This window comes from Oncorhynchus tshawytscha, linkage group LG29 (assembly GCF_018296145.1).
Source record: "Oncorhynchus tshawytscha isolate Ot180627B linkage group LG29, Otsh_v2.0, whole genome shotgun sequence".
Lineage (NCBI taxonomy): Eukaryota > Metazoa > Chordata > Actinopteri > Salmoniformes > Salmonidae > Oncorhynchus > Oncorhynchus tshawytscha.
The window spans coordinates 15,237,897-15,261,739 of record NC_056457.1 but is presented as its reverse complement, the minus strand read 5'-3'; the positions used below and the strand labels follow the sequence as shown (position 1 = coordinate 15,261,739).

Here is a 23,843-nt window from a genome sequence, read left to right as displayed (position 1 = left end):
ACTGTACCCTAAACCCTAAAGCCAAGGCTCTAGAGAACCTGTCACACAGTGAGTCTAGTAACTAAACCCTAATACTGTACCCTAAACCCCAAAGCCAAGGCTCTAGAGAACCTGTCACACAGTGAGTCTAGTAACTAAACCCTAATACTGTACCCTAAACCCCAAAGCCAAGGCGCTAGAGAACCTGTCACACAGTGAGTCTAGTAACTAAACCCTGATACTGTTCTCTAGCGCCTTGGCTTTGGGGTTTAGGGTACATGTCACACAGTGAGTCTAGTAACTAAACCCTAATACTGTACCCTAAGCCCCAAAGCCAAGGCGCTAGAGAACCTGTAATGCCCAACGCAGGAGATGAGAAGCAGGTACAGGCAGTGAACCATTTAATTTAGACGGACATGCAACGGAACAGGAACAACATCTGGACATAAACACGACATGACAAACAATGCTACTACAGGGAACAACACAGAGGAGCAGACATATATGCAGGGGCAATCAACACAGTGAGGGAGTCCAGGTGAGTCCAATGAGCATAGCTGCGCGTAGTGATGGTAACATGTGCGCGTGACGACGGGTAGCCTGGCACTTGGGAGGGGGAGCGGAAGCAGGCGGGACAGAACCTGTCACGCAGTGAGTCTAGTAACTAAACCCTAATACTGTAACCTAAATATTAATACTGTACCCTAAACCCTAATACTGTACCCTAAAGCCTAAAGCCAAGGCTCTAGAGCAAGTATTCCCAAACTGGGGTACGAGCAATGCTGTCGGGGTACATCAAATAAAAATGTGATTCACAGAAGAAAGAAAAATAATAATAATAATAATTCTTCACATTTTCAAACAGATTTATATTTTCCCAAGGGGCTATACATTTGGGTGATGTTTTTTTCTCGCCTGAGTATCCTCGTTTCACTGCCAAAAATACAACTAAACCATCTAGTGTTCAACGAAATAACAACACAATGTCAAATACAGGAAGCCTAGTCAAATAATTAACATCCAATCACATTAACCTCTAGCGGGAATTCCACTAACGGTCCGTATGTACTGTAGCCAAACATAGCTGCTGCTCATGATGTTGCAAAAGTCATGACAGTTATACATCGTGGAAAGGTAACATGCGTGCAAGCAGTTGCTCCCGTCGCCACTTGGGTACACTGCAGCATCCACCAAGAGGCTCTTGCTGCCAAGAGAATGCCTGACAGCTTGAAAGACGCTTAGGACACTGCAGTGAAAATGTTTAACTTTGTTAAAGCAAGGCCCCTGAACTCTCGTGTATTATCTGCACTATGCAATGATATGAGCAGCGACCATGTAACGCTTTTACAACATACAGAAGAAGTTCTCTGGTTATCAAGAAGCAAAGTATTGGCAGGTTTTTTTTAAAATTGAGAGACAAGCTTAAAGTTTTCTTTACTGACAATAATTTTCACTTGTCTGACTGCTTGCATGATGTTGAGTTTCTCACACGACTGGCCTATCTGGGTGATGTTTTTTTTCGCCTGAATGATCTGAATCTAGGACTTCAGGGACTCTCTGTAGTCGCAACTATATTCAATGTGCGGGACAAAATTGAGGCTATGATTAAGAAGTTGGAGCGCTTCTCTGTCTGCATTAACAAGGACAGCACACAGGTCTTTCCATCATTGTATGATTTTTTTTGTGCAAATGAACTCAAGCTTACGGACAATATCAAATGTGATATTGCGAAGCACCTGAGTGAATTGGGTGTGCAATTACGCAGGTACTTTCCAGAAACAGATGACGCAAACAATTGGGTTCATTATCCCTTTCATGCCCTGCCTCCAGTCCACTTACCGATATCTGAACAAGAGAACCTCATCGAAATTGCAACAAGCGGTTCTGTGAAAATTTAATCAGAAGCCACTGCCAGATTCCTGTATTGGGCTGCGCTCAGAGTATCCTGCCTTGTCAAATCGCGCTGTTAAGACACTGATGCCCCTTTGCAACCACGTATCTCTGTGAGAGTGGATTCTCGGCCCTCACTAGCATGAAAACTAAATACAGGCACAAAACTGTGTGTGGAAAACTCTCCAATACAACCCAACTTTTCAGAGTTATGTGCATCCTTTCAAGCACACCCTTCTCATTAACCTATGGTGAGTTATTCACAATGTCAATGAACAAATAAGATTTTAGATGTAAAATGGTTAAATAAAGAGGAAAATGATTGATTATTATTATATTATTATTTGTGCCCTGGCCCTATAAGACCTCTTTGTCACTTCCCACGAGCTGGGCTGTGGCAAACTCACACTCGTTCTTGTGTTTAATAAATGTATTGTACTGTGTGTGTGTGTGTGTGTGTGGCAGACTTACAATGATGGCAAAAAACAACATTTGAGAATGTGCTGACCCTGGTGCTAGAGGGGGTATGCAACTGGAGGTTGAATGTGTGAAGGGGTGCGAGACTATAAAAAGTTTGGGAACCACTGCTCTAGAGAACCTGTCACGAGGTATTACCTTTATCTTATAGTAAACCCTTAACCACTTTTGACTAGAGGTAATACTTATAGTAACGTTTTAGTATAATCACTTTGTATATATTTTGGAAATAGAGACTGCAGATAAAGCAGAGCCCCCTCTGAATCACTGTTCTCTTCCTTAAAGGTATCGCTGCTTCTGATGAACTTGATCAGGTGACTATGAACTACTTTGTCATGACTTTCCTCTGATATTGAAACTGTCACCTTCTACTGCCGCCACCCTGTCTGTTGCAATCCGATTCCATCTTTCGTCAATTTGGGCTCAGTTAACAGCACGACACACAGCTCTGAGAATAGTGGTGTGTGTGTGTGTGTGAGAATAATGACAAACCACAATCTCATGGGAATGACATCCATCTGCAGAAACTTCAATAAACATGTCCTCTTCCTGTATTTTCCTGGGTGCTAGTGTGTAGACAAAGCTTTGTTTGACCTGGATTCTACACGGTAATGAGAGCACTGACTTTCCAGTGTACAGTATTTCCCAGTATTGCACACAGTCTTAATTGCAAATTGATTGTCAGGAGGCCCCTCAAACAAAAGGTTTTAGTAACCTTTATTACTAAAGCTTATGAGGGTGTCCAACTTAATATTTCAACTTTCATGGACGTCCATCTGAATTCTCATGGCACTGCCAAGCCCCCATAATTCGAACCCTGAAGAAAGCAGCAGCATTTGATATATTCTTGTAATATCATACACTATTACAGTACAGTATGTCTGCTTGGCTCCAAGCCCAGATAATCTCCTTCTAGACAAGACAAAGACAGACAGAATATTAAGATATATTTACCCTCCTATCATGTATTGAGTATTGCATTCCATTCCACTTCGAACACGGTGTAGACACCTAAATGAGTGATACTGTGTGAGTGGCTGTGAGCACTGTCAAGTTAGGGTTGCTGTCGGGGATGAATTGGTAAAACAAATGGTGGTCAAACACTGATTGCCTGTCGCGTTGAAAACAGTAATGGTCCCTATACTTTCAACGCATTTTTCCGTAAAAGCTTGCACAAAATAAAAAAGCTGAATAAGCAGAGTTTTGTGTGTGTTTACCCTCCACTACACCACTGGTTGATAATAATAAGACACAGACAGACAGACAGACAGACAGACAGACAGACAGACAGACAGACAGACAGACAGACAGACAGACAGACAGACAGACAGACAGACAGACAGACAGACAGACAGACAGACAGACAGACAGACAGACAGACAGACAGACAGACAGACAGACAGACAGACAGACAGACAGACAGACAGACAGACAGACAGACAGACAGACAGACAGACAGACAGACAGACAGACAGACAGACAGACAGACAGACAGACAGACAGACAGACAGACAGACAGACAGACAGACAGACAGACAGACAGACAGACAGACAGACTCCATTCATTCATTCATTCATTCATTGAAGCAACATTTATTTATTTACCTGGCACACAAATGGATCACTGACAAAATCTACTTTCTGTTTTGAACTGAATGGCCATATGACAGTCCCTTTCTCTACCTTTTCTCCCTCCCTTCCATCACCTGTCCTCTCTTTCCCCTCTCTCTCTTTCTCTCTCTCTCTCCCCACCCCTCTCCCCCTTGCACTAGAACCTTGGGGGGTATAACTCAGTGCTGCGGCCCAGGGTTGTGGGGGAGTGGGTGGGCAGGGAGGAAGAGGATCCAGACCCCCTGGCAGCAGAGATGCTCCAGCCCCCAGTCCCAAGGAACAAGACTGAGGTGTGGGGGAGGGCCAATAACAGCCCCGCCTTGAGGTAAAAGAGAGAGTGTGTGTGTGTGGGGGGGGGTTGTGTGTGTGTGTGTGTGTGTGTGTGTGTGTGGGGGGTTGTGTGTGTGTGTGTGTGTGTGTGTATGTGTTTAAATGTGTAAATGTATTTGTGTGTGTCAAAGTGACGCCTTAAAGGCATGTTTGGGGACACACACCGTTTCACACACCGTTTTTCTGGAGTCAAGCCGAAGTCGATGATTGGTCAACGGTTGGGATTCTTCAAAAAAGTCTTTGTTGTCATTCCACGAGAGATGACTCGTTTTCATGCACATTTTTACATTGAGAAATACTGCACCAAACATTTTAGTTACAGTTGAAGTCGGAAGTTTACAAACACTTAGGTTGGAGTCATGACTGTGCCTTGTAAAATTCCAGAAAATTATGTCATGGCTTTAGAATCTTCTGATAGGCTAATTGACATCATTTGAGTCAATTGGAGGTGTACCTCTGGATGTATTTCAAGGCCTACCTTCAAACTCAGTGCCTCTTTGCTTGACATCATGGGAAAATCAAAAGAAATCAGCCAAGACCTCTGAAAAGGAATTTTTGACCTCCACAAGTCTGGTTCATCCTTGGGAGAAATTTCCAAACGCCTGAAGGTACTACGCTCATCAGTACAAACAATAGTACGCAAGTATAAACACCATGGGACCACACAACCGTCATACTGCTCAGGAAGGAGACATGTTCTGTCTCCTAGAGATGAACATACTTTGGTGTGAAATGTGCAAATCAATTCCTGAACAACAGCAAAGGACCTTGTGAAGATGCTGGAGGAAACAGGTACAAAGGTATCGATATCCACAGTAAAACGAGTCCTATATTGACATAACCTGAAAGTCCGCTCAGCAAGGAAGAAGCCACTGCTCCAAAACTGCCATAAAATAGCCAGACTATTGTTTGCAACTGCACATGGGGACAAAGATCGTACTTTCTGGAGAAATGTTCTCTGGTCTGATGAAACAAAAATAGAACTGTCTGGCCATAATGACCATCGTTATGTTTGGAGGAAAAAGAGGGAGGCTTGCAAGCCAAAGAACACCCTCCCATCTGTGAAGCATGGGGGTGGCAGCATCATGTTGTGAGGGTGCTTTGCTGCAGGAGGGCCTGGTGCACTTCACAAAATAGATGGCATCATGAGGGAGGAAAATTATGTGGATATATTGAAGCAACATCTCAAGACATCAGTCAGGAAGGTAAAGCTTGGTCGCAAATGGGTCTTCCAAATGGACAATGACCCCAAGCATACTTGCAAAGTTGTGGCAAAATGTCTTAAGGAAAACAAAGTCAAGGTATTGGAGTAGGCCTCCTTGCTCACAAAGCCCTGACCTCATTCCTATAGAAAAATTGTGGGCAGAACTGAAAAAGCATGTGTGAGCAAGGAGGCCTACAAACCTGACTCAGTTACACAAGCTTATTGTGGGAAGCTTGTGGAAGGCTACCCAAAACGTTTGATCCAAGTTGAACAATTTTTTAGGCAATGCTACAAAATACTAATTGAGTGTATTTAAACTTCTGACCCACTGGGAATGTGATGAAGGAAATGAAAGCTGAAATAAATAATTCTCTCTACTATTATTTTGACATTTCACATTCTTAAAATAAAGTGGTGATCCTAACTGACCTAAGACAGGGAATTTTTACTAGGATTAAATGTCAGGAATTGTGAAAAACTGAGTAAACTTCCGACTTCAACTGTATATGTAAAATTGCGCGACTAAGATCTCCTCTGGTAAATGTAAAAATTAATTAATTAGTTTTCTTGAGTTATCTGATTATTTAGAGGAACTGTATACTTGCTACAGCGTCTCAAAATGGACAATCAATACTATCGCCTTTTTTTCTCACTTTTCAAACAAAGGTATTTTATTTTAAGGGAGTATGCTAGCACACTCGTTCAGTTCATTCGGTTTGTCTAGCCGTGTTCGGCCATACTGAAGTATGCTGAGGCCGAACTCAGCTAGGTGAACCGAATGATTTTGCTAGCATACTCCCTTAAATTACCTTCGCTTGACAAAAATAAACCCTCACTGAAGTACAAAAACTTTACAAAATGTCATAATAATATATGCACAAACTGGTGTAAATTGTGGGTTGAATAAATAAGCATCCTATTTTTCCCAAACTTTCAGCACACGTATTCAGATCAACATATCTACGACATTTTGTAATGGCATTTTTGAGATACTGTATTTACCTGAAATCCTTACCACCCCAATATATTTGTCACTAGTGAAACATAGTGAAAAAGTTGCATTAAATGAACAACTTTGCACAGTAATGATTCATATGCTATTACAGATTCATTTTTCAAATTGTATTTGCGTACAACATTTACAAAATAGTAATTACAGGATTTTTAAAAAATCTGATTTTCAAAACCTTTCAATAGAATTTAGATAATTGTTCTCTGTAAAATGTTCAATGTTGATTGTTTGAATCTGAAATGTATTGATGGATTTAATTACTTATGCATCTAGTTCATTACGCTGCTAATGAATTAGTTGTCACTTTTTCTATCTTTATTGTGGCAAAATAACAGGCATTTCGGTAGTGACATCATTGTTTAGGTTGTGACGTGGCATATACTGTACGTTCTTAACTTAATTGCTTACTTAATTGATACCATATCTAATGGGGCACATGTGATTGATATATCACTAACACAATCAATAAAAGGTAAGTCTTTCTGTCTGTCTGTCTTTCTGCCTTTTCACTGCTGCTGACCTGTGTTGTCTTTGACCTCTCAGATAAACATTTTATTCATTTGACCTTTCCCTCTTCTTTTCCTTTAAGCATTTCTTTCCCTTTTCTTTTTCCAGATATTCTTGATATCGCACAGGGTCAGTTTTTATCCCCTCTCTGTACTGTCTGGCTGTCTGCTGTACTTTTCTTCGTGTTGACACCAGATGTCCCTGTCCTTCAATAACTCGACAAATAATCTAAAATACAAATAATGACCTGTGTGTTTAATAAATGTAAAGAAGTACAGTGGACTAACAATCAGGTGTCAATCATAGAGACAGATAGAGGACTCTAGAAGGATATGTCTCGTTTTAGTGTAGACTTTGCCAATGAGGCTTTCCACCATTTTTAAGTAGTCAACTGGGAGGGGGTTCCTATGGGTTGGGTGGGATCAGCCAAGGATCAGAGAGCATTGTCTTCTTCTTCAAATTAGGTTGCCTATTATTTGTAAATGGCTTTAAGATATATCACTGCCATCTAGTGTAAAGTACAGTACAGTACAGTAGGGTATAGTTTAGTACAGTACATTACATTAGTGCACAGTACAGTAGAGTACAGCACAGTACAGTGGGATACAGTACAGTAGGGTACAGTACAGTGCAGTAGAGTAGGGTACAGTACAGAACATTATAGATGTTTTTGTTTTGGCCAAATAGACGTTAATGTTTGGGCTCTTGGAGGGTTGCGTCTCAATACTCAAACCCTCTTTCCTAAAATGTGCACTTGTCCACTTGACCCACATGATGGTCAGCTGTAAATCATTTGGTAGAGCATGGCACATTTAACTTTAAACAGGAGATAGCGTCAGTGCTGCAGCCCGTGCTGTCACATATGCCATAATGACACAGATACGAAGATGAGACCTCTATCTATTGCCATGGTGTCAATTGTTTTTGTTGTGACCATTTCGGTTTGGACAGTTTTAGCCCCACAACCACGCTTGACATATTTCTTGACATATTAAATGATACTTCTTAAAAATACACAACGATTTAGTAACTTGTTCACTCATTCTCTCCAAAATATTTGTAGACAGACTACTCACCATGTAGCCATGCTGGAAAGGTGTGCAATCCCATCAGCTGGTGATATTTGTAGGGTGTGGCTTAAGGCACATTCATTCTACAGCCTTTTAATGTGTGTTATAGCCTGTTCCTATATCCGTTTGTGCCATTGCCAACTCCATTGCTGTCCTTCTTAAGACAAACACTGAGATTGCCATGAGGCCAGGCTGTTGACATGACAATACGTGACATGGAGTTGGCATGATAGCGCTGGCACTCAGGCTACTGAAGTAGGTCTTTGTAGGGAGATATCTGACATGGGCTTTGGTGTAATTCACTGTTATGAAAAAGTAATCTAATTTAAACAGAGTGTATGTTTTTGTAAAATTATGCAGGTGTGTAATAAAATAAATAGTCTTCTCTCCAAGGCCCGCTTTCAGATGCTGCTGCTGCGGTTGTGTGTGTGTGTGTGTGTGTGTGTGTGTGTGGCGAGCGCACTTGGTGACTGTCTGGGATGTAGCTAATTAGAGAGGATCAGATATTAAATCATAAATCATACTCATGCTGACACACACACACACACACACACACACACACACACACTGGTTTTTGTAATCTCATTAGGTTATTCCATTGCTGGATTAGTCAGAGAAATCACATTGTTAGGGTTCTCCGCAGAGGGATAGGGGTATGCATGTGTGCAGTGTACATCTCTATGTATGTGTGTGTCTGTGTCTCTCCTATCCCCAAAACCCAGTCCCTTGTAGCATCCTCTAAGAGTTCCTCTAATGAAGTCTGAGAAGTGTTTGGCTCAGCTGACATCATTTATTTCTGCTTAATTGTGTTTTCTGGGTATTGGCTCCTGATGCTGCCTCTTGCTTGCCAGTCGTCTGCTGTTGCTGCTGTGCATTAGAAGACTGAGAGCCACTGAGATGTGCTAAAAGATACCGTGGCTTGCATAATGGCGCTGCCCGCTGCTCTGCCTGATCTGAGGCCCAGCTCTAAAACGCTGTCTGTGTCTGAAATGGCCAAGAGTAGTGCACCATATAGGGAATCGAGTGATAGGACGACAGTGCACTTTTGGTCTATAGTAGTTCACTATTCGTGGGTTGCACGTTTCATCACAATATTGTTTGTACTTTTGAGGACTGGTGCACGAATGTTCTACTGACTTAATGATTTCTCAATTGACCTTTCGATAAACCCCGTCCCATCATTTTGGGCAACCAATTGCAGCGCTCCAATGGACAGCAACTGTCATTGAGTCCGACACCTCGGACTTAGGAACATAATCATTATGTTCCTAGCCTCGGACTTAGAGACATAATGATTATGTTCCTAGCCTCGGACTTAATGATTATGTTCCTAGCCTCGGACATAGAGACATAATGATTATGTTCCTAGCCTCGGACTTAGAGACATAATGATTATGTTCCTAGCCTCGGACATAGAGACATAATGATTATGTTCCTAGCCTCGGACTTAGAGACATAATGATTATGTTCCTAGCCTCGGACATAGAGACATAATGATTATGTTCCTAGCCTCGGACCATCTCACATTTTGAAATGCATGAAAGCCAGTGAGGGCAGTGGGACAAAGTTTGAGTTTTCTTTAAAAAAAATTAAGTAATTGAACAGTGCACCAAGGGTTCTTGCTACTGTGATTCCTGAAATGCATGAAAGCCAGTGAGGGCAGTGGGACAAAGTTTGAGTTTTCTTTAAAAAAAAATTAAGTAATTGAACAGTGCACCAGGGGTTCTTGCTACTGTGATTCCTGAAATGCATAGCCTGTTAATGTATTTTTAGAATCCAAAATTATACTTTTGTTACATTGTTTGCTAGCTCAGCTGGATAGCTATTTAACTTGTTTTCTCAAAATATATATATATTTTTTTCATGGCCCATCCACCACCACCCCCACTTCGGAGGTCAAAAATAACTTTGTTTGTACAGCTTTTTCAACCGCTCCTGAACCTGTAACCAGAAACTGTCACACCAGCCTTCACTTTGGCTCCCCCTCCTGTCCAGCTCAGGCGTTCGACGTTGCCGGCCTTCTAGCTGCTGCAGAACATACTGCTGGCAAACGTCCTTCACTCATCAACCCCGGACTTGTCTTGTCATCATTACACACACACACCTGGTTCCAATCCCCACTCTATCACTGTATAATTACTCCCTCTGATATTTATCTTTGTCGGTCATTGTAGATGTTACTTATTTTCCTACTATTTCCTGAGTAATTTATATTTTGCACATTGGGTTCACCCTGTGCCTTTTTGTTTATCAAGATATATTTTGAGCGCAACAGCATTTGGGTTTTTGTCCCGCTTTGATCTATGGTGCTTAAATAAATTCAGTAGTTCTAAACCTACTACTGCCTCTTGCCCACTCCTCTCAGCACCAGTGACAGAAACAAGCTACAAAGATAACCTATTATGATATTGCGCCTAATGAATAATGTACAGTATGTATATATACTTTTTTAATCAATTAGTATATTTGAGTTTAACCATAATATTTGTGGTAATATGTTTTCTGTATTTTCTGGAGGATGGAAGTGGAATTTCAACCAGCTTTGTATGGCTTGTTTTGGAAAGGGGATATTTTGAACAAGGTTCTGTTTTCAATTAAAAAGTGAGAGGTTGTAATATGGATAACGGGGGAAAACACAAGGTGTGAGACATTCTTATTAATCTATTTGAAAACAAGTTATGGTTTAAGTATAACTCTTGTATGACTGACGCTTTTAGTGAGAGGTCTAATGCTTTAATATTTTATCATTTAACAATTTTATTAATGCAACCCCAATCTGCTGTCAACATCAGGATATGATTTGAGAGCACTAGTTAGCTCCAAATGTGGTTATAGCATGACTGCATGCTGATTCAGAGCCATTCAGTGGCTAGCCACACTACAAACATCATTTTCCCAGGTTTCCTTGAAGCAATTATAATGACAGTCCACCACAACATACCTGAGAGTTTCCTGATTAGCAAGGGGTAGTCTGTGCTTAATTTAATTGTGTCTTAAAAACACAGTTTGAGATGATTAAGAGGGGACTTCACCAGTGGTTTGAAGAAGGTGGAATTGGGCTTCCCGGGAAAATATTGTCAGAGGTTGCATCAGTAACCAGTGCATCGGTGTCTCACATCGACGGGACAGCAGTGGAGAAGTTGGAAAGTTTTACGTTTCTTGGTGTACATATCACTGACAAACTGAAATGGTCCACCCACACAGACAGTGTGGTGAAGAAAGCACAACAGTGCCTCTTCAACCTCAGGCGGCTGAAGAAATGTGGTTTGTCATCTAAAACCCTCACAAACTTTTACAGATGCACAATTGAGAGCATCCTGTCGGGCTGTATCACTGCCTGGTATGGCAACTGCACCGCCCACAACTGCAGGACTCTCCAGAGGGTAGTGAGGTCTGCACAACGCATCACTGGGGGCGAACTATCTGCCCTCCAGGACACCTACAGCTCCCAATGTCACAGGAAGGACAAAAATATCATCAAGGACAACAACCACCCGAGCCACTGCCTGTTCACCCTGCTATCATCCAGAAGGCGAGGTCAGTACAGGTGCATCAAAGCTGGGACCAAGAGACTGAAAAACAGCTTCTATCTCAAGGCCATCAGACTATTAAATAGCCATCACTAGCACAGAGGCTGCTGCCTACATACAGACTTGAAATCATTGGCCACTTTAATAAATGGAACACTAGTCACTTTAATAATGTTTACATATCTTGCATTACTCATCTCATATGTATATACTGCATTATATACTATCTACTGTATCTTAGTTTATGCCGCTCTGGCGTTGCTCATTCATATATTTATGTATTCTTAATTCCATTCCTTTACTTCGATTTGTGTGTATTAGGTATTTGTTGTGAAATTGTTAGGTATTACTTGTTAGATATTGCTGCACTGTCGGAACTAGAAGCACAAGCATTTTGCTACACCCGCAAAAACATCTGCTGAACACTTGTATGTGGCCAATAGAGTTGTATTTGATTTGATAATCAAGGGGGTGCAGGGCTTGTTTAAAGTACATTATAGTGACCTGGAAACATAATTTAGATGAAACAGTCATTATCCCCTGTTCAGGGCATCACTTGACTTTAGGGTACCACTATGGCGGAGAGTGGCTTGAGAACGTTCATAACAATGGCATGATGTGCCTGAGTGATTGAAGTGCAGGACATGAATATAGGGAAACGGGTGCCATTTGGAACGTTTCATCCCCTGACATAATGATGGGACTGCCCAATTCACTGCCTGATCTAAAACCCAGCTGTACTGAACAACTCTACAGTAGTCTCTCCTGATGCCTGCCTGTCCACATTTAGAGGAAGAGGTTGATTAGAGCCCCGCCCTCTGATATTTTTCATACAATAATACCCCAACTTGGTCTTAATCTTCTTACAATCCTTACCCTTATATCTCTCCAGTCCTTTGCCCGCTTTCCTCCCCATATATTTTCCTTACCTTGTCATCATTCTCTGGACTTTCTCTTTTCTTCTATTCTCCTCCCATCCCTCCTTCACAGTTAGAGTTTGAGGAGAGCTGACAGTTACCTGTGGGTATGTATCTGCAGTAGGTGAGGGTGAAATGGAGGGGTGGAGGAATGGAAGATTGGAGTGGTGGGCTTCTGGGAAATCAGGCAGAGCCAGGTGAATTCTGGGAGAGGCTTTTTGGGACAGATGGTATGGAAGACAGAGTGCAGTGTGGGACATCTCAATCCCACCTCTCTCGCTTTTCATTCTCTCCCTTCACCCTCCCTCTCTCTCATTCTCCCTCTTCTCTCTTTTCTCCTCTCTCCCTCTCCAGCCCTCTCTCTCCCCTCTCTCTTTCAGTCTCCCCTTTCTCTCTCTCTCTCTCTTTATCTCCCTACCTCTCCTCCCCTCTCTCTTTCAGTCTCCCCTTTCTCTCTCTCTATCTCCCTACCTCTCCTCCCCTCTCTCACCTCTTTTACTCAATTCCTCCCTCCTCCTGTATTCACACTACAGTCTCCCCTCCCCTCCCCACTCCTACTCTTCTTTTAATCTTTTATCTTCTAATTACCCTATTTTAACTGTATTGTTCTTATATCAGTATTCCCATGACAAACCCCAACTTTATATTACTTTAACAGCAGGCAATGTAGTCCTTTCCTTTCTCCAGTATGAGTCATACTCTGTTTGTTCTAAGTGGCACCCTATTGCCTATACAGTGCTCTACTTTTGACCAGAGAAGTAGTTTACTACATAGAGAATAGGGTGCCATTTTGGACACATTCTCTATCATGTCCCTGGTAGTCGAGGTCTTGTGATCTACTCTCTGTGATTCTGAAGGTAGGAGCTATCTTGTTCCCCTCAGGGAAGTTGAGCAGAGGCGTAGTCCCTCTCCAGGGCTCACACACTCAAGGTTTGGTAAAAACAGGGGGGTGCTACACAGCATATCAGTTTGATTCAGATTTTGATTCTAAGCTGATTCTAGCTATGTCTCTTATTTGATGTTGTGTTGATTGGTGTTTTCGTCGTTGTTGTCATTTATAATAGAACACATTACCTGAGCCTGGTCCCTGTGGAGGTAGATGGCTGAGACTAAAGAGAGGGAGAGAAAGGAGGGGAAGAGAGACAAAGATCCCCCTAAGGAATTAAAGGAAATAGAGAGGAGGAGATTCCCCATTGAAAATACTTGAAAAAATCTGAACAACAAATGCAACTCAACATTTCTCACAAACAGAACTTACAATGCCACTGCTTCATCTGAAGTCTCAAAGCAGAACCTTATACTTAGTACTGTGTCTGAAATGGCACCCTGTTCCGTATTAACTTCCCTGTTTTTGACCAGGGCTCCTGTTGTGAAAAGTAGTGCACTATTTCGGGAATAGGGTACCGTTTGGGACACAGGCCGGCGCTAGAATTGCAAATAAAAGTTACACAAACAAAATACTCTGAAAAGAACCACCAGTCTCGCTTGGCCTAATCCATATGATACGGCACATTAGCATAGTAATACTCTTCCTGCTCAGGATATGAAGATGTTTAATCTCTCCCCCTCTCGCTCTTTCTCTATGTATCTCTCTCTCTTTTTCTCTCTCTCCCCCTCTCTCTCTGGCTCATTCTCTCTCCATTCCTCTCAAGTACTGACCTCCCTCTCTCCCCCTGGAATCTGTAAGTCCTAGTCATTCTGATGAGATATTCATCCAATTAAGGCTCTCCAGTCCTAATCCCTAACACACACCCTCCATCCCAGACAGGATATGGAAATTAATTATTATGTCAAATATGGAGCCGGTGCAAAACATACACACACACACACACACACACACACGCTCCATAGTACATTTATTTATCTGTGGATATTAAATTGGAGGCATTATTGGGTCGTTGATTCCTCTTCCACACAGTTTGTGCCCTAGCTGGAGATAAAGCCATTCCACCTCAGCAGCAGGGTGAAGTTATGCAGATGTTTGTGTTTATTCTAGGAGTCCGTCTCTGCTCTGCTTACTCAATTGTTTTCAGTGAATTGTACTTTAGTTTTTTCTTTTCTCTGGCTCTCAACTTTCTGGGGCGTTGTATCTTTCTGGGGCGTTGTATCTTTCTGGTGCGTTGTATCTTTCTGGGGCGTTGTATCTTTCTGGTGCGTTGTATCTTTCTGGGGCGTTGTATCTTTCTGGGGCGTTGTATCTTTCTGGTGCGTTGTATCTTTCTGGGTGCGTTGTATCTTTCTGGGGCGTTGTATCTTTCTGGTGCGTTGTATCTTTCTGGGGCGTTGTATCTTTCTGGGGCGTTGTATCTTTCTGGGGCGTTGTATCTTTCTGTTGTATCTTTCTGGGGCGTTGTATCTTTCTGGTGCGTTGTATCTTTCTGGTGCGTTGTATCTTTCTGGTGCGTTGTTGTATCTTTCTGGGGCGTTGTATCTTTCTGGGGCGTTGTATCTTTCTGGGGTTGTATCGTTGTATCTTTCTGGGGCGTTGTATCTTTCTGGGGCGTTGTATCTTTCTGGTGCGTTGTATCTTTCTGGGGCGTTGTATCTTTCTGGGGCGTTGTATCTTTCTGGTGCGTTGTATCTTTCTGGGGGCGTTGTATCTTTCTGGGGCTTTCTGTTGTATCTTTCTGGGGCGTTGTATCTTTCTGGGGCGTTGTATCTTTCTGGGGCGTTGTATCTTTCTGGTGCGTTGTATCTTTCTGGTGCGTTGTATCTTTCTGGTGCGTTGTAGGATGCATTCTAGGAATTGTTCCTCCATTGTAATTTAACATCCTGGTCTTTGAAAGGACACGCTGATAGATCAGAGACAGGCTGACTGCACCCTAGCTGCTATTAGCACTGCTGATGCTACACTGCAGCATTGCTCCCTTTTGTATTGGGTTGCGCAAAAAAAAGTCAGTGGGAAGCCAAAGTTAAATCAAATTATATTTCAACTTACTGTGCCCGTGGTCAGGACGGTTGGTCATTTAAACAGGGTGAATATCTAAAAGGCCGTATTATTAAACAGACTTTCCAAACGTGGGTCTGTTGTAGAGTGACTCCCGCCAGCACAGTAAGATGACATTTCATTTCACTTCTGGCTTTCATTTCTGGCTTCCCATGGACTGTTTTTCAGCAACCCAATACAAAAGGGAGCAACGCTGCAGTGTAACATCCCCATTGCTAATGGCAGCTAACTGCACCAATGCTGACTATATCTCTCACACAGGGGAGCAGTGAATACTGAATACACTATCCTAATTCTATCTTCTATATTCTCATTCTCTCATTCTCTATTTCCTCTCTGTCTCTTCTCTCTCTCTCTCTATCTACTCCCTCTGCAACCTCCCCTCCATGATCTGTTGCTCTTTTTTTACTTTCTCTCTTGCTCTCTCTCAACCTCTCTCCTATTTTACTCTTTCTCATTCACTCTTATTCTCTCTCTCGTTCTCTCTTTCGGTCTCTGCCCCCGCCTCTCTCTCTCTCTGTAGCCTCACCTCTATGTTGTGTTGTGATCTTAATTACTCTTTTCCTCAGTTCAAGTCTGTTAATTGTCAAGTCTGTTAATTATCCAAGCCTATTCACTTCCTGGTAATCAACAGAGGAAAGTGTGAGTGTCTACCTCTCTACTTTAATGGCCCTGTTGGTTTGTATGGCAGGACTCCCTATGAACCCTGGTCAAAAGTCGTGCACTATATAGGGAATAGGGTGCCATTTGGGACACAACCTATTCTCAAACGATCGTGGAATAGCTGACAGGTGGAAGCCATGTTGAGAGGCACTTAAGTGTGAGGACACTGTGTACTGGGTGGAGAAGCTGCACCTGCCTACAGATACACACAGCCTCAGAGATACAGAATCCAATCATAATAAAATAAAAATGTTATTGGTCGCGTATACATATTTGCAGATGTAGCTAAATGCTTGTATTTCTAGCTCCTACCGTGCAGTAATACCTAGCAATACAGAACAATACACACAAATCCAAATAATGAAATGGAGAAATTTCACAACGAGCAATGTATATATACACTAAGTGTACAAAAGGAAAACCTTCCTAATATATTTTGCCCTCAGAATAGTTTCAATTTGCCGGGGCATGGACTCTACAAGGTGTTGAAGGTGTTACACAGAGATGCAGGCCCATGTTGACTCCAATGCTTCCCACAGTTGTGTCAAGTTGGCTGGTAGTGGATCTCTGCTCGTTCCATCTCATCCCACCGATGCTCAATTGGATTGAGATCTGGTGACTGGGCAGGCTAGTACAAACCTAGCCTTGTGGCATGGGGCATTATCCTGCTGAAAAAATCTAATTGTAGATGGATACATTGCTGCCATGAAGGGATGCACCTTATTGGCAATGATGATCAGATATCCTGTGACATTCAAACATTGCTCCACTTTTATTAAGGGGCCCAATGTGTGCCATGAAAACACACCCCACACCATCACCACAATCAGCCTGCAATGTATTTGACATTTTTTAATTTTAAGGGGTGGATCAGCTTTAATATTGGGGATAGATTTATATATATAAACATTCATACAGTTGAAGTCGGAAGTTTCCATACAACTTAGCCAAATACATTTAAACTCCGTTTTTCACAATTCCTGACATTTAATCCTAGTAACAATTCCTTGTCTTAGGTCAGTTAGGATCACCACTTTATTTTAACAATATGAAATGTCAGAATAATAGTAGAGTGATTTATTTCAGCTTTCATTTCTTTCATCACATTCCCAGTGTGTCAGAAGTTTACATGCACTCAATTAGTGTTTGGTAGCATTGCCTTTAAATAGTTTAACTTGGGTCAAACGTTTCAGTTAGCCTTCCACAAGCTTCCCACAACAAGTTGGGAGAATTTTGTCCCATTCCTCCTGACAGAGCTCGTGTAACTGAGACAGGTTTGTAGGCCTCCTTGCTCGCACACACTTTTTCAGGTCGCTCCCGGTCGCGGCCGGTTACGACAGAGCCTGGGCACGAACCCAGAGTCTCTGGTGGTACAGCTGGCGCTGCAGTACAGCGCCCTTAACCACTGCGCCACCCGGGAGGCCAAGCCACGGATTTCTAATCCCTTAATACAGTATTATTGTATCTAATTTTAATTAGATAACAATAATAAATAGATATGCCGATAGTGGACAACCTTGTTTTACTCCTCTTGACAGTTTAAAACTTTCTGAGATGTAGCCATTATTTACTATTTTACACCTAGGGTTACTATACATAACTTTAACCCATTTTATAAGAGATTCTCCAAAATTGAAATATTCAAGGCATTTATATATAAACTCCAGTCGTACTTTATCAAAAGCCTTTTCAAAACCAGGCCTGGTTTCCCCAATATTTCATAGTATTCTATTGTTTCCAGTACTTGTCTTATATTATCTCCAATGTATCATCCATGTAAAAAAACCTGTCTGATTAGGATGAATAATATCTGACAATTCCTTTTAAATTCTATGCTCCAAACATTTAGCTAGAATTTTTGCATCACAACACTGAAGTGTAAGAGGCCTCCAATTTTTAAAATGGACTGGATCTTTATATATACCACTTGGATCCTGTTTCAGTACTAATGAAATCAGACCTTCTTGTTGCGTGTCCGATAATCTACCGTTTATATAGGAGTGGTTAAAACATGCTAATAATGGTCCTCTGAGTATATCAAAAAAAGTTTGGTATACAGTACCTCCACTGGTATGCCATCCAGCCCTGGAGTTTTCCCGGTCTCAAAGGCTTTAATAGCATCAAGAAGTTCCTCCTCTGCCTTCACATGAGTCTTTCTGTACAGATGTTAATTTTACATTATTAATAGGAAAAAATCCATACAATTAGATTCGGTTAAACAAAAACATATACTCAAAGTACTTTACTTCCTCTTTCAAAATATAATTTGGTGAATCATGCGTGACTCCATAATTTGTAACAAGTTTTTTTTGGTAGCATTTCTATGTTGAAGATTGAAAAATTATTTGGTGCACTTTTTCCCATATTCCGTCCAGTTCGCTTTATTTTTTTAATAATATATTACACTGATCTTTCTTGAATAAGTTCCTCCATTTCATTTTGTTTTTCCTCTAACTTATTCTGTGCCTCCAAGGTATAGTTGTTATTGCAATCTAACTGTGCTGTTGGTCCTTCAATTTCCTTTGTTAATATGGACTCTTTTGATCTAAATTGCTTTTGTTTTATAGATGAATACTGAATTGCATGGCCTCTAAAGGCACATTTAAAAGTGTCTTATACAATAAGGGGATCTGCTGTACCTATGTTATGTTGGAAAAAGTCAGTTATAAACGCTTCTGTCCTAGTTATAAACATGTTCTCATCAATATCCTCTCCCACGTGGAAATTCTGTAAGAATAATATATATGTCATATGTGATGATCCGACCACATTCTGTCCCCTATCAACCCAATTTAAAATGTTTGGTGCCAGAGAGAATGACATAAGACAGTAATCAAGACGACTAGCTTGATTAAGCCTCCGCCATGTGTTTCTCACTAGGTCAGGGTATTTAAGCCTCCATATATCCACTAACATTCATGATTTCCTTAAGTGCCTGAGGGTGATAGTTTGTAGTGTGATTTCCTTTACGGTCCATAGAGGTATTTAAAACCGTACTAAAATCCCCCACCACAATAAAGAGTCTAGTGTTGCTTGTAGAGTTGATAAATTCTCATATATATATATTCAAAGAAGCTTGGCTCACCATTATTTGGACCATATAGGTTAATAAGCCTTATCTGTTTATTGTCCAATAACACATTTAAAATAATCCCTCTACCTTGATGATCTGTTTGGACAATTTGCACATTTGGATCAAAATTACTGAACATGCCCCCCTGTGGGGGATCAGCTTGGCAGAGTTGTTGTTGCCTACCATCACCACCTGGGGGTGGCCCATCAGGAAGTCCAGGACCCAGTTGCACAGGGCCGACCCAGGGCCTCGATCTTAGTGCTGAGCTTGGTTTGCACTATGGTGTTGAAGGCTGAGCTGTAGTCCATAAACAGCATTCTTACATAGGTATTCCTCTTGCCCAGGTGGGATAGGGCAGTGTGCAGTGCGATGGGGATTGCGTCATCCATAGATCTGTTGGGGCGGTATGCAAATTGTTGTGGGTCTAGGGTGTGGGTTAAGATTTTTTCATCTTTGATTGCATTACGGAGGTCATAGCTGGTCTGTTTGTACACGTCGGTGTTCCCAGTCACCTTGCTCTGGTTAAATGCAGTGGTTCTTGCTTTCAGTTTTGCATGAATGCTGCCATCTACAGTTTTTGTTTTTGATAAGTTCAAATCATCACAGTGGGAACAATATTCCCTATGCACTTCCTGATGAACTCAGTTACCGAGTTAGTGTGTACGTGGATACTATTCTCAGACACAACCCGGAACATTTCCCAGTCTGCGTGATCAAAACAATCTTGAAGCGTAGATTCTGATTGGTCAGACCCACGTTAAACAGTCCTTACCACAGCTAATTCCTGTTTCTGCCTATAGGAGCGGAGGAGAAAATTAGTTTTATTTGGAGGGCCTTGTAGTTGTCCCGGAAGGGGGAATAGCAATGATCCAGAGTGTACGATGCGCAAGTAGTACATGTGTTGATAACATTTCGGGAAGCGTTTTCCTCAGATGTATTTTAAGTACCCAGCTGCAATAAATGTGGTCTCAGTTTGCACAATGTCCAGTGTAGTTATTTAAGAATCCGTCGTAGTGTCGGTTTTGGAGGGAAAATACACAGCAGTGATAATGACGAGAGAAAATTCTCTCAGGAGGTAATGCGGTCGGCATTTGATGGTGAGGTATTCTAGATCAGGAGAACATTACCACAATCACACCATTGGTATTTAATCATGAAACATACACTTTTATTTTTCCCAGAGCGTTCTTTCTTCCTGTCTGTGTGATGGACAGGGACAATATATCCAGAGAGAGCCATGATTCTGTAAAACAGAGTATGTTACAGTCCCTGATGTCTTGCTGAAAGGAGATCTTCGCCCTGAGCCTGTCTACTTTATTGTCCAGGGACTGAATGTTAGTGAGTAATATACTCTGAAGCGGTGGACGGTATGCACGCCTCCTGAGTCTGACTAGGAGAGCTCACTTCTTCTTCCTTTTCTCCTGCGTCTTCGTTTTGGTGCATCGCCCGGGATGAATGGAACTGCCTCAGGGAGTACAAACAAAGGATCCAATTCAGGGAAGTCTAATTTCTGGTCGAAATGCTGGTAAGTGGCCTCCAATCTAATATCCAAAATCATTTTTGGGGCTGTAGGTAATAATTTGAGAATCGTTCCGAGCAAATAATGTAAGAAATAACACACACACACACACACACACACAAAATATACTGCAAAACTGTCTAGGAGCTAGAAAGATGTTGTTGATAGGGGTGAATCTATGTATTTCTAACAGGGAAATAAACCATTTCCATAGAGTGTATCGCATCTTACTAAGTAGAACCAAAAGGAAGGCCTGGGGCTTTCCTGGGTGTGCAAACTTAACAGGAAAAACTCTTTGCTGTGGCTATAATAACATATCCAATGTCCCAATGTTCTAACTTCTCCTCCTGTCTATACGGTGTGAAGAAAAAGATGAGGAGTAAATGATTGAAGCAGATTAACACAAGCCCTAACCATACAAACAAAGATACTGATAACTAAACCAAGAGGTATCATTGGTGTCGTTTCCAAAGGGAGCAAATGAAGCATAGTGGGCAGGACAAGCAAGGAGGTGGGCAGAGCATATTTCCGTTTGCACTCCTTCTAAATAACACCATTTTTTTTTACAACCTTTAGAAAGGGTCAAGTCTACAAAATCTGTTCGTAACAGATTATACTTTTAGGAACAGAAAACCGTATTGAGATGGAATGTTTCATCAATGAGAACATTTTCAACGAGCTCCATCTTCACTTTCCACCACAGGACTTCCTTTCACCACCATATTTGGTGGTGAGGGGAGGTTCTAAATGGATGCTTTAGATTCATACACCCTGTGTCATGTCTGGGTTGCTCCTTTTGTCTGTGATATCAAATCCAATTGGATTTGTCACATGCGCCGAATACAACGCTTACTTACAAGCCCTTAACCAACAATGCAGTTTTAAGAAAAATAGCGCCGAATACAACGCTTACTTACAAGCCCTTAACCAACAATGCAGTTTTAAGAAAAATAAGTGTTGAAATAAAAACAACTAATAATTAAAGAGCAGCAGTAAAATAACAGTAGTGAGGCTATATACAGGGGGTACTGGTACAGATTCAGTGTGTGGGGGTACAGGTTAGTTGAGGTAATTGAGGTAATATCTACAGTACATGTAGGTAGAGTGACTATGCATAGATAATAACAGAGAGTAGCAGCAGCGTAGAAGGGGGTTGGGGGACAATGCAATTAGTCTGGGTAGCCATTTGATTAGCTGTTTGGGAGTCTTATGGCTTGGGGGTAGAAGCTGTTAAGAAGCCTTTTGGACCTAGACTTGGCGCTCCGGTACCGCTTGCCGTGCGGTAGCAGAGAGAGAGAACAGTCTATCACTAGGGTGGCTTGTAGTCTTTGACAATTTTTAGGGCCTTCCTCTGACACTGCCTGGTGGCTTCCTGGATGGCAGGAAGCTTGGCCCCAATGATGTACTGGGCCGTACGCACTACCCTTTGTAGTGCCTTGCGGTTGGATGCTGAGCAGTTGCCATACCAGATAGTTATGCAACCAGTCAGGATGCTCTTGATGGTGCACCTGTAGAACTTTCTGAGGATCTGAGGACCCATGCCAAATCATTTCAGTCTCCTGTGGGGGAATAGGTTTTGTCGTGCCCTCTTCACGACTGTCTTGGTGGGTTTGAACCATGATAGTTTGTTGCTGATGTGGACACCAAGGAACTTGAAGCTCTCAACCTGCTCCACTACAGCCCCATCGAGGCGAATGGGGGTGTGCTCGGTCCTCCTTTTCCTGTAATCCACAATCATCTCCTTTGTCTTGATCACATTGAGGGAGAGGTTGTTGTCCTGGCACCACACGCCAGGTCTCTGACCTCCTCCCTATAGGCTTTCTTGTCGTTGATCAGACACTGTTGTGTCGTCGGCAAACTTAATGATGGTTTTGGAGTCGTGCCTGGCCATGCAGTCATGGGTGAACCGGGAGTACAGGAGAGGACTGAGCACACACACGAGGGGCCACAGTGTTGAGGATCAGTGTGGCAGATGTTATCTACCCTTACCAACTGAGGGCCGCCCATCAGGAAGTCCAGAATCCAGTTGCAGAGGGAGGTGTTTAGTCCCAGGATTCTTAGCTTAGTGATGAGCTTTGAGGGCACTAATGGTGTTGAACGCCATGCTGTAGTCAATAAATAGCATTCTCTTTTTTTTGTTCTTTTTTAAAAATTTTACCCCTTTTTCTCCCCAATTTCTTGGTATTCAAATGTTGTAGTAGCTACTATCTTGTCTCATCGCTACAACTCCCGTACGGGCTCGGGAGAGACGAAGGTTGAAAGTCATGCGTCCTCCGATACACAACCCACCAATGTGTCGGAGGGTACACCGTGCGGCCGGTTACAACAGAGCCTGGGCGCGAACCCAGGGCCTCTGATGGCACAGCTGGCGCTGCAGTACAGCGCCCTCAACCACTGCGCCACCCGGGAGGCCAAAAGATAGCATTCTCACATAGGTGTTCCTTTTGTCAGGGGCAGGTTGAAAACCCCTCCCCTTCCCATTCTAACCTCTCTTTTTCCTGTTGTAACCCCTCCCCTTCCTCTTTCTCCAGTGTGAAGATGGAGGGGAAGAGTAAAGGTTTGAAGCAGCAGCAGCAGCACCACAAGAAGCTCCTGGCGGCCATGTTGTCCCAGGATTCCTTTGACTCCGCCCATAGCTCCGCCCCCTCACTCACCGAGGAGGAAATAGAGGACGAGGATGATGCCATGGAACTGTTGGGTAAGATCAGAAAAAGTGCTTACACATTCACAAATTCACGCATACACACACACACACACACACACACACACACACACACACACACACACACAGGCATTCACGCACAGGGGTCGATGGGTTCACATCTTCTGCTCTTCAAGCCCCATTTTCCTACTAACAACTACTAAACAAAACCAGACTGAATACTGATTCACATTTCAAATATGCCAGTGAAGATAATGACTATATTTTCATGGAGGGTCATTGATTCTGACTTTAAGATGTTGCTTGCGTCTTCATTATGGCTGAACTAGACTACCAAGTTCCACAACAACAACAACTTCCAGATATGCTGAATATGGCAAACACATTCATAAACACTGAACGGAATTTCCTTCCTTTGTGAATAAGAAACACTTATATGACAGTCAGGCTCT

The 23,843-nt window shown here is 42.3% G+C and overlaps 1 protein-coding gene across 3 annotated transcripts in view; it reads left to right on the top strand.

Annotated features, from left to right (window-relative positions):
• lg29h8orf34 (linkage group 29 C8orf34 homolog) overlaps nucleotides 1-23,843 on the top strand; it is a 168,809-nt gene that overhangs the window by 47,376 nt on the left and 97,590 nt on the right. For all 3 annotated transcript variants that reach the window (XR_006080322.1, XR_006080323.1, XM_042308945.1), the window contains exons 5-7: nucleotides 2,632-2,660; nucleotides 4,119-4,282; nucleotides 23,261-23,427. Coding sequence is in view for 1 of the 3 variants with exons in the window: in XM_042308945.1 (XP_042164879.1) it covers nucleotides 2,632-2,660; nucleotides 4,119-4,282; nucleotides 23,261-23,427 (360 nt within the window). In the remaining 2 variants the exon portion in view is untranslated. The remainder of the gene's footprint in view (nucleotides 1-2,631; nucleotides 2,661-4,118; nucleotides 4,283-23,260; nucleotides 23,428-23,843) is intronic.